Source organism: Stegodyphus dumicola, chromosome 10 (assembly GCF_044657685.1).
Source record: "Stegodyphus dumicola isolate Sdum_Otavi_A_Nest chromosome 10, ASM4465768v1".
In the NCBI taxonomy this organism is placed as follows: domain Eukaryota; kingdom Metazoa; phylum Arthropoda; class Arachnida; order Araneae; family Eresidae; genus Stegodyphus; species Stegodyphus dumicola.
Window position 1 is genome coordinate 124242197 of NC_140777.1, and position 13218 is coordinate 124255414.

Genomic DNA, 13218 nt, shown 5'->3' on the forward strand with positions numbered 1-13218 from the left:
ACTTTAACGAATTTTTGAGTAACAAACTCGAAGATTTCAAAGCGAGCAATGGCAACGTTGTACAGAAAAAACACTTTTATCTCCAGCTCGTTGAGACTTCGTATCGGAAATTCTAAAGATATGCTCAATTTAAAACTATTTTGCGATATTGCCCTTAAACTGAATTTTATGGTTTAAGTGAACGTGATATTTAATAAATAAAGGTAACAGACAAAATGTTAAAAAAATGCCCCTTTGGACGTAATTTAAAATCTGAAACGCTTCAGATTTTTTTCAAATTTTTGAATATAATTTTTATTGCGTATGTTTTATTTCATGTCACATAGTCATATTACTTTTAACTCTTACTTTTCTGTTAATTTTACTGTTTGCTCCAACAGCTACAACAGGAAAAACTCCTTTCAGTAAAATTTGAATGAAAATCATACTTTAATTTTTGAAAATCTCTCGATTTATTTTAAAATTTTAACACCTAAAAATGTATCGGAAATGGAGTTTTAAAATATTCTTAGATTATAAAACAAATTTTACGTCCTCTCTTAAAACAATTATGATTAAGAAATATTAATTAAGGAATTTTCTACATTTTTTAAAATATGTGTTACATCCTGAAGAAGATGACAAAATAAAATGCAACTAAAAAAAAGAGAGTTTTTCTGGTATAAGCTTTTATTTAAAATTATAACTAACACCCTATAACTTTTTATTATAATTGACGCATTAAAAAAGAAAAACACTTTATCATACATTTTAATACGAATAATAGATTAAATAATTCTACTTACATACAGAATTCGTCTATAATTTTATAGCGCGAATAATAAAAGTGTAAGGCTCCCATGATAAATTTTAAAAAATAGTAGCTTAAACATTTGACAATGCGATTAAGTTAATAGAGTTCGTTATTTAGACATCCCATACTTTTATTATTCGCTATATAAAACTGTAGATGAATTCTGTAAATAGAAATAATTAACCTATTATTCCTACTAAAATATATTACATATTATTTTTCTTCTTTTCGTGCATTAATTATATCCAATTTAAATAATAGCTTATTCTATATAAACCACTGTTTTAATTGTATTTTGTTATGATTTGAATTTACTAAAAACAATATTATGTGTTTAGTTTTGGTAGTATGTAAATAAAAATATTCATTAGTTTTTTATGAAATAAATGTGTTGTGCGTCTGAATATAGAAAACGTTGTTTTCATTGATTAATTTTGCTAAAAAAATTGATTTGATTTTGTATTTTGTTTTAAGCAAATAAAGGTATTCTAAGCTTTCAATTGTATAATCTCTGTTGATATAAAATATTACGTAATGAAATATAAAAGTTCCGTCCTTATTATTTCATTTCAGTGAAGGCAAATTTGGTGTACAGGAAGCTACATTACCTCTCTTTTTTGAATGTTTCGATAATTTTGAATATACGTCCTTAGGAAATTCAGGTATTGCTTTTATATATATTATTTATTGATTGATCAAATATTAATTTATTCTATGTATTTCAATATCAGATTAAAAGTAGATTCTTGTTTAGTAGTGTGGCACATATTCTTACCTTTGTAATATGCTGGCAATAATCTTTCTGTGCACGTCAATATGGAGCCCCAAGTTGGATGTTTTAAGTTATTGCAAGTACCATCAAATGTTCTATAGAGTAATGAAGAATTACATTCTGGAGACGGTAAAGACTTCTTGCAACTGGCGACAATTTCGTGAAACTTTGGATTTTCCTGAATCTTCCCAATCAATTCATCTCTAGTTTCTTCAGGCATTTCATACCTAGAATTTACCAAACAGGTGTTTTATAAAAATGCAGTATTTATTTTAGTAACGTTTATGTAACTTTTTCTTTTCATTTAATGGTTTCGCATTTCATTAGACGACACTGGAAGAACAACGTACAAGTTTTCTCCAAAAGTCTCTGAGGATTTATCTTAAAAGATTTCTACTGCTCATGCAGATGTGGAAATACAATGGCTGACGCTTTTCACATGCTCATGGAATGCCAAGTACGAGAGAGGGTAGACTCAAGGTTTTACCACAATCGCTTACAGAGGACACAATAAAATGATGAGTTTTGATAGAGGTAGATCACTAATTTCAAATTTGATGGAACTTATTTATTCTAAAGGAAATGACCTTTATTCCTAACCTTATGACTAGATTCCAGTCATGCCAGAAATTTTGTTTTAACATTCATATTACATTTATGTATCTATGTTAACTCTTTTTCATATTGTTTGCTATTAACATAATACTCATGTTATGATAGCATATTTCCTTATGATTGTCTGTTACAGTTTCTCAAAGTACTAAAGTGTTTTTCATACTGTTTTTATGTGTCCAAATTTCCAATTATTGATTTCAATAGCTGTATATCTTACTGGTCATTGTATGAAATATCATGCTATTGTAATTTTAATGTAACTTAAAACACTGTTATGTTGTATATAGTGCGAAATAAAAATGATGGCAAGGCGAATACATCTACAGTCAGAGGGCGTCAAAATTTTAACTTTTTTTAATTAGGATATCTTAATTATAATTAATAGCTTACTTTTAGCGTTAAGCTTAAAATTGTTTTAAAACTTTAGCCTATGGCTCCGATGATACCTCTTCTTATGTGGTGAAGACCGGATATTCCAGTTTTAATGTTATACTCACATATATGTAGTAATCAGTTTTATGGTTTGCATGTAATTTTCTATTTTGCTGTACTCTAATACAGCTCAGGTTTAAGAAGCTTTACAGCTTAAGAATCCAGTTCCAAAGCAGCTATAAAATGCATTATATTTTATATTTTACTACTTTTTGTATAGATTTCTCTTGTTTGAAATACGATTGTCTGATTGTTGTTTGAAATACGATGGATTACTTTTGAAATTTTTTACATTACACACTTTTGAATAGAGATAAGAGAAAATCTTAATGATATTACTGCATCTAAGTTTAATGATGTTATTTTTGCCTCTTACTGCTTCTAAATGTTTCCATTTTATATCTGAAATTAGCTTTTATGAATAATAAAACTTTCGGGCGAGTAATTTTTTCCGTTGAAAAAAAAACAGCGTCTCTACATAAAGTTTATTTATAACTGCTGTTAATCGTCACACATAACTGATTATTATCCATAGCTTAAAAATGTATTTTTTAAGGCTATCTAATCATAGTGAACTTAAGTTTTCATTTCCAGTGAAGGTTATTTATATATTTTCTGCAGAAAAGTGATTATTTCAAGAAACGTTTTTGCATTATTTTCAAAATAATCCAAAAATAATCTTATATTATCCTACTATTACTATTAGTTACATACTAGTATTATAGTAATAACCAAATTATATATTAGTTATAAGCTTAAACTGTATGAATATCATAGTAATTATTCTTGAAAATTAAAATCTCTTTTGTAAATTGTATCACAAAATTGCACCCTTAAGAAAATTGATTTTATTTTTGTGTCCCAAAATTAACGCAAGATTTGAATTTGGCGCCATTTTTGCATTAAGTTGCAACCCTGAAAAAAGAACAGTTTGAAAGCCGAGAGTTTAGGGTTAGTGAAAATGGAGCGTCATGTGATACAACAACGTGCCTTCATTATTGAACAATATTTTAAAAATAATGAAAGTTTGGCAGCCGCAGTTCGAAAATTTTGTACAAAATATGGTAAAAATAGTGTTTTAACCTCGTCAACTGTGAAAAGATTAATGGAAAAATTCGTAAAGACTGGATGAGTTGGAGAACTCACCGCTAAACACACCGGTCTTCCAAAAACAAGCCGTTCAAATGTCAATATTGAAGCAGTGCGTGTTTCTGAAAACCAAGGAACATTAATTTGGCGTCGTGGACAAGAATTGCTAATTTCAAGAAGTTCTCTACAGCGTATACTCACAAAAGATCCGTGTCTTCATGCTTACAAAATTCAATTAACACAACAACTGAAGCCTAATGACCATGAACAGCGAAGAGAGTTCGTGGAATGGGTTATTAATCATCAAAAAGTGGATGCTGGTTTTTCTAGCAAAATAATCCCAAGCGATGAAGCACATTTTCACCTCGATGGCTTTGTTAATCGCCAAAATTGCCGTGTTAAGGCCCGTTTCCACTGCTGCGTATGCGTATCGGTGCGTATGCGTTTCTCCAATCAGCGAACGAATTCACTTTGATTGACATCTGCAATCCGGTCGGTGTGCGGCGACGGATGACATACGGATGGAGTTCAACAATGTTCAACTTCTATCCGTATGTCTGCGGATGCGTTGGGGTCACGTGGTAAAAAAGGAGCAATCAGGTGCAGTCACTAAAAATTAATGGCGGCAGAAGTAGCGATGAACGCTCGCTAATAGGGAAAGAATGTTTTGCTAAAAAATACTTATTTCTGAATTAACATTATAGCGAGAAATCTGCGTGCTGAAAAAGACAGCAATCAGCTGAATTTAGTTAAAAAAAGATCAGAAAAACAAGATAACTACAACTACAGTACTTGTTCGTTCAAGAAATTCAGTTCAAGAAAATCAGCGGCAAAAATTATAATTCCAAGTCCATGAAATAGTAAAATTTGTTCTGATAATCATATTTTAGTTCTGCATACTTATTTAGCTTTAATGAAAATGAATGTCTGACTATATCAAACTGCTATAGCAAATTAGATATGATTGAAAGATTTGCTATTTTTTTCTTTTGAAACAGGTAAAAACTATAAACGTTAATTATAAATTAAATTTGATAGCCTTTTAAATACTCCAGTTCATTGAAGAGTATGTTAAGTTGTATTTCCCTTTATAAATATATCTTTTTGGATAACATATATGTGTAAGCACATGAAATATATCTTTAGCAGCCCGTTTAACTTCAATCCGAACGCCACTTTAAAAGATAATGATTTTTGTAAAAAATGTACTAGAAGCTGAAGAACAAAACTCTGGTGAATTTTTCAGACGATAGCACACTAAAATAGGACCAAAAAATTTAGTTTTAAGAATTGATTTACTTGATGATGTATATAAGCCAAAATATGCATGCGACTTACGTGCAATCCTAGCTTAGTGGTAAAGCTGATGGTAAGAATGTTCATTTTTTTTTTTTTTTTTGGAGTCGTGAGTTCGAATCCCATACGCTTTTTGCACCCTGTCTGCAACTTTCTTACCTTTTTATTCCAATTTGATCTATATTCGTGTTTTATAATTTATTTCTATTATATGCATTAAATATATTGTTTTATTTATGCTCTTTTTTAAAATTTTTCCCGCAAAAAAGTTTGAAAATTATATAATACTAATTTAAAGCATGTCCTGTACATATATATTTGAATTTAACAAACATTCTCTATTCGTAAAAAGCAAATTTAAAGTGAATTAAATTTAAATGAAATTTAATGCAAACAAAGAAATGATTAATTATTGCTGCGAACTAATCTACAATATCATTTAAATTCTGAGAGCATATGTAAATCAAGTGCAAGTATCAAAATTCATGAATAAATATATAATTCCAAAAATTTATTAATCTTAAAAATTTATAAAAATGCATAAGTAAATAATGGGATAGATTATTAATCCTAAAAAAATTATAAAAATGCATAAGTGAATAATAGGATAGATTATTAATCCTAAAAAAATTATAAAAATGCATAAATGAATAATAGGATAGATTTAATCCTAAAAAATTTATAAAAATGCATAAGTGTATAATAGGATAAATAAATTTTTGGAATTATATATTTATTGATGGATTTTGATACTTGCACTTGATTTACATATGCTCTCAGAATTTAAATGATATTGTATATTAGTTCGCAGCAATAATTAATCCTTTATTTGTTTGCATTAAATTTCATTTAAATTTAATTAACTTTTAATTTGCTTTTTACGAATAGAAAATATTTGTTAAATTCAAATTTCCTTCCTTGCAGCAATGGCGCAAGAGAATTATTTAAATTTAATTTATTTTGAAACCCTACAGATATATATATATATATTTTTTCGTTTCACTTTTTTGTGAATGTATATACATGTGCTCAGACTTTGGGATGTTTACGACTCTAAACTTTCATTCCAATTAACATGAGACAGTATTAATGCCCTAAACATTTTTTTAACAAAAAATTACTATAATAATTGCTTTTAAATTCAGTCTTCTCCAGCAGAAGCGCAGGAATTAATTAATTAAATATTTCCATTTTCTTTACCTAATGCGCGTATATATAAAGAGAAAAATCTTATTTTTATAACTTCTATAAAAAGAGGTATGAATTAAAAATGTTTAAATTAAAAATAATATTTTATAGATTATGCATAAAATATAACTGCTCATAGTGCATTTTAAAACAAACTAGATTTCTAATAAATTATCCAGCTATGACCCTGAAGTCAGCGGTATACAAGCATAGCAAATTTTGCGTAAATATCGTGAACCTTTCTTTACAGCTGCTCTGTACTTTTAAATTTTAAAGTAACAACTATTTTTTAATCCCTTTAACTTTTTTATTTTGTTTATTTATTTGTTTACTTTTTCACTAACAGTACATTTTAGTTTTAATAATATATATATTATTTCATAATATTTAAGGCTTCTAGAAACACATTTTTTTTTTTTAATTTACTTAAGCTTCTATGGAATTAGTGATGTTCATAATATGCATTATAACCTTACTTATGTAAAAATTGCTAGCGTACTTTACTTTCGCAGTTCATAAGCAGAAATAAAAATTTCCAATAACATGGAAATTTAGTAAACAAAACTTTTCTGCGTTTTACGTAAGGATCCATATCAAATCCAAAACAAACAATACTCGCTTAAGCGGGAAAAATTCAGATGTTCAGCGTCTTAACTCGCGAACTGCTTGTTTGGCGCCAAAATATTACAGTGACACCTAGCGGTGGAAAATGAAAATATTTTACGGATACGCAGCAGTGGAAACGCTTGTACGGATGCCGTAGGCGTGTCTTCAATTAACGCAACGCGTTCGTACGCAGTAGTGGAAACGAGCCTTTAGGGTTCGGAGGACCTACGTGTGATTAGCGAAAAACAAATGCCCTTACAACGTGTCACTGTTTGGTGCGGATTTTGGGTAGGAGGCATCATCGGATCATACGTTTTTGAGAATGAGGCTGGTCAAGCAGCAACTCTTAACTAGGTGCTCGATATCGCGACATGATAACACAGTTCTTTCTGCCGAAATTGGATGATATTGATGTGGCCAATATGTGGTTTTAACAAGACGGTGCCACATGCCATACAGCCAATGAAACAATTCAATTATTGCATGAGACATTTCCTGATCGTGTAATCTCTCGTTTCGGTGATCAGAATTGGCCCCCTAGATCATGTGATTTAACACCATTAGATTTATTCTTATGGGATTATTTGAAGTCAAAGGTCTATGTCAACAATCCCACAACCACACGTGCATTACAAGAGGAAATTAAATGCTGCATCAGCGAAATTCAGCCACAATTATGCAGAAAGGTCATGAAAAATTTCGACGAAAGGGTGCGTATTTGCCAGCAAAGCCGTGGAAGCCATTTGCCAGATGTGTTATTACATAAATAACTCTATCCTATCTACTTTATGATTCATTTAAAAAATAAATATCTAAAGACAAAAACTCTCTTTCATATTGAATTCAAATCTTGCGTTAATTTTGGGACACCCTTTAGATGTAATCTCATATCGAGTATTTTATGTTTTGAAATAATAAGTAAAACATGTCTAGCGCACGCTTAGGTCAGCGAAACTTTACCGACACTAACTAATAGATTCGATGAGTTACACATAAAAAGGGCGCAGCTAGTCCAGCTGTGGCCATGTATCTAGCAGATAATAGCAGTACTAGTCGTTGCGCAAAATCTTTCATATTATTTCTGTATCTTTCCTTTGTGTATTTAAAACTTTTAGGTTAGATGAAAAACCTTCCAATTTATTTATCCTTTAACAGCAAACTTTCTTCATGATACTTTTATCCAAGAATTGGCTGTTTATAGATCTATTGCTCCAAATTTATTCGTATGGGAGCAATGGCCAGTGATAAAGACGGGTATGCTGTGGACGTTTGAAAGAAGCGACTTTGGCTATTTGGGATCGCAATGTATCGTTCGCAGCCAAGGAGCTAGACCAGCATTTAGGAAACTAAAATCAAACACAATGAAGGCTTTTGAAGTGGTTAAATGCACAAAAGTATTTGTGCTTTTATATCTATATTAAACAATCAAATTCTGGCGTCATTGTACAGATAAGTCGCAAATTAAATGTAGGAGAAACTTCGTAGTGTTCACGATTTTAAAGGAATAATGAATCAAATACTTGCCAGGAAAGTTCTGGTAACTCTAAAGAAGATTGATGAAGTCCTGATGAGACAGCACGTCTGTCAAAAGAAGGAATTAACAGCAGGCTTATAACTTTCAATGAATACAGTAATTTAAATGTTTATGTCACTTCCACCAGAGTTCGAAACTGTAAACGTTGAGTTGGAAAATCAACTAAGTGTGAATTTAACTCTTAATTAGTTTGTTACTACACGACTTATAGATGTGGAAGCCCTTTACACTGAATCAAAAATTATAGATAATTATCATTCAACGAAAGATAAAGCTGCATTTTCTACATGCCAAAAGGAACTTATCTGCTTTCACTGTAAAACGAAAGGGTATAAATACGAAACAGTGCAACAAGATTCTGTGTTTTTAATGAGGGAAATCTGGACATATAAAACATTACTTAAATCAAAATCGACCACTAAGCAAAAAGAGACACAAGCTTCACAAGTAATTGTTTTGTTTACTGCAGGTGATATAACGTGCGTGTTCTAAAAGACCCTACCTTCTAGATTCTAGAAGCTTTATTTCTGACTCTTGAAAAACTTTTCCCACATGCGTTTGCGAAAATAATTGTTTTCTTCACTCACTCCTAACGGCAGCTTATCTTCATAATAAGATTCCTAATAGCTATACTGAGAACTTACGCCTTATAGCTTAAAATATGGTAAAGATCCTGATTTGAAAAACTGACTTGTTTATTTGTGACTTTTATATGCTGTTACTTTCTGTCTGCAAAGGAAATTAAATACTAAGTCAAAGAAAATGCTATTGGTAGAAAATTCTACGATGGAATATAGTTTAATGGATCCGACACTAAAATATCTCGTGGTGTCCAGAAATGTCAAGCTTAGTTAGCTTATTGAAAATATTGATGAAAATGTATATTTCTGAGAACCTTAATTTTTCTGAAATAAGAACTGAAAACTGAGATAGAAAATACAGATGAAAGCACTACCAAAGATATAAGCAATGTGGATATGCCACGTAGTAAGAAAACAGAAAATGGGAACTTGCAAGAGAGCCTTAAGAGAAATCTGCAAGAGAAAGAAGGCAGTCGACTAGGTACGCTGAGCCAGAAATGTACAAAACCATGATTGCTAATCAAGAAACATTGTCTTATAAAAATATATCGATGTTACCAGATGACAAACAAAAGCTATGGAAGAAGATCATAGGTGAAGAAATACATAATATGAAGGGCAATGATGTTTTGTTTCTGGAAGTGTTACCATCTGAAAAAAGATCTAATTCATGATCTAATTCAGCTCATTAGTAGTATTTCTGTTTTATTAATCCATGTTTATCTCCACTGTTGATCACGCAGTTCTCTCTCGCATATTCCAGTAAAATTTGGACGAAATATATATATGCTTCTCAACCGTATTGCAACCTTCACTCATCCTTGAACTCATTAATACCGTTTTAACGTTGACTTTTGAAAAGAACTATATGGAAGTGATTTACGGTACAAGCATAAAGTTTAAAGATTTTCTTAGAAACTTTCCACATTCTTCGCTATAAAGAGTAATGGTAAAATATATTTTTTAATTTATAGTTTTACCTGAATGATATTTGTTCTTATTAGTTACATACGCATTTAAAAAATTAGGTTTTTTCAGCTTTTCTCAAGAAAAAAAAGAAAAAAATTGACTGGAGACCTTTTTTGTCACCTTTTATAGTGCCATATTCACTAAAAGTTCGATTATTTCTTACCGAAACACGATAGTTACATATGTTTTCTATCAGCTCTTTGGAAGTCCTTTTGTCAGACCTGAAATGAAATTCTTAAATACAAATTTTCACAAGGTTAAATGTGAGAAATAACATTAACAAAAACAATTTTGATAATTACATTTTCGTTTCTGTAGCGATAAATTCAAAAATGTGCTGCAGTTCTTCCCGTCTGGTAACCTCTTCGTCCAGATTAAAATTCCTGTTTAAATTGATATCAGTCACATCTGGATCTGCACATGTAAAAATTTAATAAATTTATTCTGTAAAATGAACGAACAAAACAAAAAATTGAGTACTCCAAGGTTTGAAAATTAAACTGATTGTTGTATTAAAAGGGTCATTTACATTAAATTTCACAAGATTTTTATAATTCCATTTATATTAATATTTTAACCAAAGAAATTTCAAACTACATTTCAGAATGAAGGATTGTTCTGTATCTCCATGAAGGAGGCTTTTAAAGCTGTAATTTCCTTTTTATTTCACCAACCATGCATCGTTCATGGGCTAAATTACTGACAAAGCTCCTAAAACACGATTTTGAGTTACGTAATCGTTAGCCCAGAAGGACTATTAATTTCGTTTTGCCATTTTGCATCGAAAACTTTAAATGTCCGTTTCACTTTCCAAATTGTTGCCACGAAATATTACCTCCCTCTGTTATATTTAAAGAAATTAAATAATGAAGAATCTGCATAAATGTGTATAAGTTTCTCGCATTGTCATAAAACAAGAGTACCTAGAGCCATCGAGTTCTGAATAACGTAATCCTGCACTAAATATAAGCATCTGGAAGTCCGGAATTTGGAATTTGTTTTATTATCTATTTCATATTTTGTAAAACTTTAACGAATTTTTCATTGACAAACTCAATGATTTAAAGCTAGCAATGGCAAGATTGTACGAAAAAAAAAAAAAAAAAAAAAAAAAAACATTTTTATCTTCAGCGTGCAAGACTGTGTATCGGAAATTCTAAAGATATGCTCATTTTAAAATTATTTTTCAATATTGCTGTTGTATTGAATTTGATGGTTTAAGTGCGAAGAAAATGATATCTAATAAATAAAGGTAACACACAAAATGGTAAATAAAAGCTAATTTGGGAGGAATGTAAAATTCAATACTTACACTGTTTAGTTTGGGCTAGATGCTTTGATAATGCAAAGAATCTGATAGATCGGACATGTCGAATTTTTATTGTAATTCCTAATGGTGACTCTTTAATTACATATCTGTACTGAAAGTAAAAAGCAATCATTGGATTACTTCTAATATTACGCATATTTTGAAACTGTCAATATGAAAGCTCCACATGTAGAAAGAGTTCGCAATTTGTCCAGGAAGCTTCATTGAAAAAACGCTTACAGCAAACTTCTTGCATATTTTTCATGCTATTCTATATTTAAGAAGAAATTTGACGATTTACAGAGTTCACTCTCCAGCAATGCATTATCAAGGTGTTATTCAGGCTTTTACATCAATCTAAAATTTTAATCATTCTATTTTGAAACTTTTATAAATATAGGCTTATAAGGTATTTCTCCCACTTCCCTAGAGAGCCTTCGTGGTGTAGTGGTTCTGCACATTGAGCCTGTGTTCAGAGGTCCGTGGTTCGATTCCCGGCGAAGGCGGTTGCATATTTTTCATCTTTTTTGCTTCCAATTAACATAATGACTCTACAAGTGGCGCCCGAACTAAAAAGGGTTGTGGATGATGATTCTACGGACCCAGGATTTGTCGACTAGGTCCCCTAAAACCCTAGTCGCCCTTTAAGAAGGGGAGTGTATAAGGTATTTCTCCCATTTCTCTAGCGAGCCTTCGTGGTGTAGTGGTTCTGCACACTGAGCCGGTATTCAGAGGTCCGTGGTTCGATTCCCGGGGAAGGCGGTTGCATATTTTTCATCTTTTCTGCTTACAATTAACCTAATGACTCTACAGGCTATTCTTGGGAAATTACGCATTCTCTTTTTTATTTTTATTAATGATGTGGCGTTGAAACAATAAGAATGTAATTTTATAATTTTGATCCACATGTCACAGTGTAGTAATTTAAATAAAGCTTAATTTCTTGTCGCTGAATTTTTTTCATTACTGTGAGCATGAGCTTCCCATATTGTTCAACAAGATGTTTAAAAAAATTGGCAACAATAACACGATTTGATAAATTTTAATATTTAATCATGTTAATTTTATAACATTTTAGAATAATTATTATTAACACAACTCCTATGAAGCTTAGAGTAAGGCTTACTCCTTAATTCATCCATTTAGCAAATCATTCCTGCATTTCAAAAGCTCCCCAAAAGTTCTTTAAACACTTTTATCTGAAAACTTTATTTTTCGAGCTGAGCCATTATTGCAGCCCTTGGACAATAAAACCTCAAAACGTGAGAAAATAATCAAAGTGATGGTTATAAAAAGTAATAGATTTATGTATACGATGGTAATCTTCTTTAGAAAAAAAAAGAAAAAACTATATGCACGACAGATTCTGCTGCAAACAGAATAATCTTCCACATAAAGCTGTATAAAATACATTATCTTCCCATCTGAAGGGTCCTATTCAAGGTAACCTTAAAAAGTCGACTGTTGACTTTATTTTAGCTCCTAAGTTCCTCGTTTTTATTTAAAATCAACCTTTTGAGGTTTATAGGGAAATCGCCAATAAATATGGATTTAATTCAATCTTGGTTCACGGATTTACTTCAAATTTGAGCTGGAAATTTCTGAAATGGGAATGGAATAATATATTTTAGAACGTATTATTTGTTTATAATTTCTAATCCAATCTAGAGCTCTCACTCAGTCCATTACAAAAATTAAAATTGCATCTGTGTGTCAAGTCATAACTTTATTTTGAATTTTAGGAATAAAAATCTGATTTTAGCATTCCTTATTGCCTATGTGAAACGCTTAGTCTATATAAGATGATCACTTCCAGCTACTTATATGTTGTTTTAGATGTATTAAATGGTTCTATTAGTTGATTTATTTTGTTTTGTCACTCAAAAAGTGGCCACAAGACTGATAAGATTGCTAAATACTGGTACATCGATTTGAGCCCAAATCTCAGCAAATGTGCTGGCTGCGCGGGCGTTTTTCTGTGTTTTCCCATATGTAACACAAGGCTAGCCAGTTACCCTTAAGGGGACGGTGGAC

General features: G+C 30.9%; 1 protein-coding gene across 2 annotated transcripts in view; it reads right to left on the reverse strand.

Annotated features, from left to right (window-relative positions):
* Window positions 1-13218, reverse strand: part of LOC118205501 (immunomodulatory peroxidase-like) — a 120494-nt gene that overhangs the window by 70639 nt on the left and 36637 nt on the right. Inside the window, exons 3-4 of one of the 2 annotated variants that reach the window (XM_085825507.1) lie at window positions 10178-10289; window positions 1569-1792 (exon numbers count right to left, since the gene is read on the reverse strand). The exons of the other annotated variant lie outside the window; for it this stretch is intronic. Of the exons in view, the coding sequence (XP_085681633.1) occupies window positions 1569-1792; window positions 10178-10289 (336 nt within the window). The remainder of the gene's footprint in view (window positions 1-1568; window positions 1793-10177; window positions 10290-13218) is intronic. 2 annotated transcript variants of the gene reach the window in all.